General features: G+C 21.1%; 2 protein-coding genes across 4 annotated transcripts in view; one reads left to right on the plus strand and one right to left on the minus strand.

Moving 5' to 3' along the window:
* The first annotated feature begins 1144 nt into the window (after nucleotides 1-1144).
* LOC102681039 (syntaxin-1A-like) overlaps nucleotides 1145-2739 on the plus strand; it is a 6877-nt gene continuing 5282 nt past the window's right edge. Inside the window, exons 1-4 of the mRNA XM_006620223.2 lie at nucleotides 1145-1483; nucleotides 1700-1795; nucleotides 1888-1981; nucleotides 2041-2115. Coding sequence (XP_006620286.2) covers nucleotides 1397-1483; nucleotides 1700-1795; nucleotides 1888-1981; nucleotides 2041-2115 — 352 coding nt within the window. The 5' untranslated portion in view covers nucleotides 1145-1396. The remainder of the gene's footprint in view (nucleotides 1484-1699; nucleotides 1796-1887; nucleotides 1982-2040; nucleotides 2116-2739) is intronic.
* LOC102670906 (condensin-2 complex subunit D3-like) overlaps nucleotides 1146-2739 on the minus strand; it is a 5449-nt gene continuing 3855 nt past the window's right edge. For 2 of the 3 annotated variants that reach the window (XM_031512645.1, XM_031512646.1), the window contains one exon: nucleotides 1596-2643. In XM_031512645.1, the coding sequence (XP_031368505.1) occupies nucleotides 2196-2643 (448 nt within the window). In that variant the 3' untranslated portion in view covers nucleotides 1596-2195. Of the gene's footprint in view, nucleotides 2644-2739 lie in introns of all 3 variants that reach the window. The other variant, XM_031512647.1, reaches the window with a different exon arrangement.

Consider the following 2739-nt stretch of genomic DNA (forward strand, 5'->3'; position numbering starts at 1 on the left):
TAATTTGTATACTTTAGAAACAGTTTATATACGAAATAATCAAGTATAAACGAATAATAAATGAATTTTTATCGTATATCGCATAGCGATGAACAAGACTAAAAAGTAAATAAGATATTGATTTATACTAAAATCACAGAATTGTGGTTTAAAACTCCGTCATTTTTTTAAAACTGTTATTTTTAGTGTATGTATATTTAGATATGTATAAAGCATATTTCTATCTAAATTTAGATGAAATATATTTTAACGTATTCTTCTGTTGTGTAAATATATTACAATGTTGAAAATATTTTAAAAACATCTTTTAATGTAAACGATATTCATCTCAGAGACAAAATCAACAGAGTTGATTTTGCATTAGATATATTAGAAATATATATCTTGTTAATACTGAATTCGTTATATAAATGTAATATAAATGTACCTTCAAATTATATAATTATTTTGTTCTAATTGACAGTTAAGACTGATTGATTTGTTTTGAAAAAGAGTAAAATTTAATAATTTTTTAATACTAAATCTGTTTCTTTTTGTTGATTTATTTATATATTATATTAGTGTTAATGCGATACGCACAGGAAAAAGAAAGAAATATATTTTATGTTCTCTATGGTGATATTAAAATATTTTATTTACGAATAAATAATATAACGAAATATATTTATAATTGCTGTTTAATGTTACTTTATAATATAATAAATACATTTATTGTTTTCCCAAAGTGTTATATTTATTTATAACAATTTATTGAAAAATTAAACAGAAAGAATGTAATATGGAAATTGTAAATAACATACAAAATTTGTCATAATTACTAACTTTACTCTATAACATGCTAATACGATGTCATATGAATATTAAATTTTTTTTATTTATTTAGTATCACAGAATTTCGACTTTGTCTATATTTTACTTGTTTTATTATTATCAAATCATAATTAAATATAAAATATTTATTTGTAATATATTTTTAAATAATAAATCCTATTGGCCAGTAATAACTGGTTTATTATATTATTAAATGAAATAATTTTTTTTTAAATTTAAACAAAAATATTTTTTATATCGAAAAAAATAGGAAAAAAGAAAATAAAATAATTTAAGAAAAATGAAATGTTATAAAATCATTATTATCATTGTTATAAAAGCTGTCCTTGTATCCAGATGTTAAGTGCTTATTTCCTATTTCATTTCAAATGCAAAATATCTTTCAAGTATTATAATATAACTGTGAAGTGAGTCAAATCATTCAAAGAATAAGACAATATACAAATATTTTTAACTATTTTTATAAATTATATGCAACCGATTATAAGTAATAATGTCAACGTTTTCACATCAATTTTATCAATTACCTTTGCTGATAAGATAGATAACAGAAAATAAATTTTATATGTTGGATTCGCGGAATTATCAGTTATACGCTGATTTTCAAGCAATAACTATCATGGTTCGTGATCGAATGCCGGAATTACGTGCTGTTAGTATTTAATCATTCATTATTCAATAAATTCAAATTATCACTTACATCATGTCATTACAGTAAATAAAATACATATGAAATATTATATCAATAATAAAATCTATTATAGTAAATATTTAAAAATAATTCTATTTCATATGAAATTTGAATATTACTTTTCTGTTGAAAAAATTATATATAATGTAATATTTTTTCCCTTTCTTATCTTTTTAGTATCAAAATAATAGCACTACATTTGGTAAAGGATTTTTACAAGATGTACATATCCAAATTTACCAAAATAAAAAATTGAAGGAAGTATTAGATAAAGTATGTATATACATGTATATGAATATTTAAGTCATCATCTAAATATCACAGACTTTTATATTAGCAATAGATATAAAATAATGTTAATATAGGTTGAAGGAATTCGAGATTTAATTCAACTTATTGCTGAAAATACTGCTATTGTAAGGAATTTGCATAATAATGTTTTATCATATACTAATAAAGGTAAGATCAAAGTACCAAATGTTGTGCTTATCTGATAATTAATAATTTATATATTTTAGATATACAAAAAGAATTGGAAAATCGAATGTGTACTATTTCACAAACGTCATTTCGTATTCAACAAAAATTAAGAGGTAGGTATATTCTTTCTTATATTTCTATATACTGCATCATAAATAAAAATAAAAAACAAAAATAATTTGTTTTACGTATTCTAATCAGACTCACTATCATCTTGAATTTGAAAAATATTTCTTTTTCTCATTTTACGATCAATATTAGTTAATATATTTTCATTTTGAAAAAAACTAGAAAGTCTTCTAACTTTTGAAGCATGATTATCTGTATCAAAATCAGAATGTTTAAATGATTTGGGTGTGCTTGTACTAGGACCAGGTTGAGAAGGTGAATATAAAATTGGATTTGAACATATTGGAGAATTATAACCATTTGAAATACTAATTGGTGAAAAAGAATTTACCGATGTACTTCTAGAATTTAACAATTCAGAAAGTGAAAGACGTTGCAATACAACTTTAGGATATAAATTACTTCTTATTAAATTTAAATTTTTGTTAGATGCATTCTGATTATTCATTTCTGATGGAGAGATCTCTTCTTCAGTAAAATTGTCATCATCAAATCTAATATCTCCTACTTGCCTGAAATATATTTACTTAATGAATAATAATAATATATACATTACTATATATATATATATATATATATATATATATATAGTATATAATAATTGTACA

The sequence above is a fragment of the Apis dorsata genome, unplaced genomic scaffold (genome assembly GCF_000469605.1).
Source record: "Apis dorsata unplaced genomic scaffold, Apis dorsata 1.3 scaffold_489, whole genome shotgun sequence".
Taxonomy (NCBI): Eukaryota; Metazoa; Arthropoda; class Insecta; order Hymenoptera; family Apidae; genus Apis; species Apis dorsata.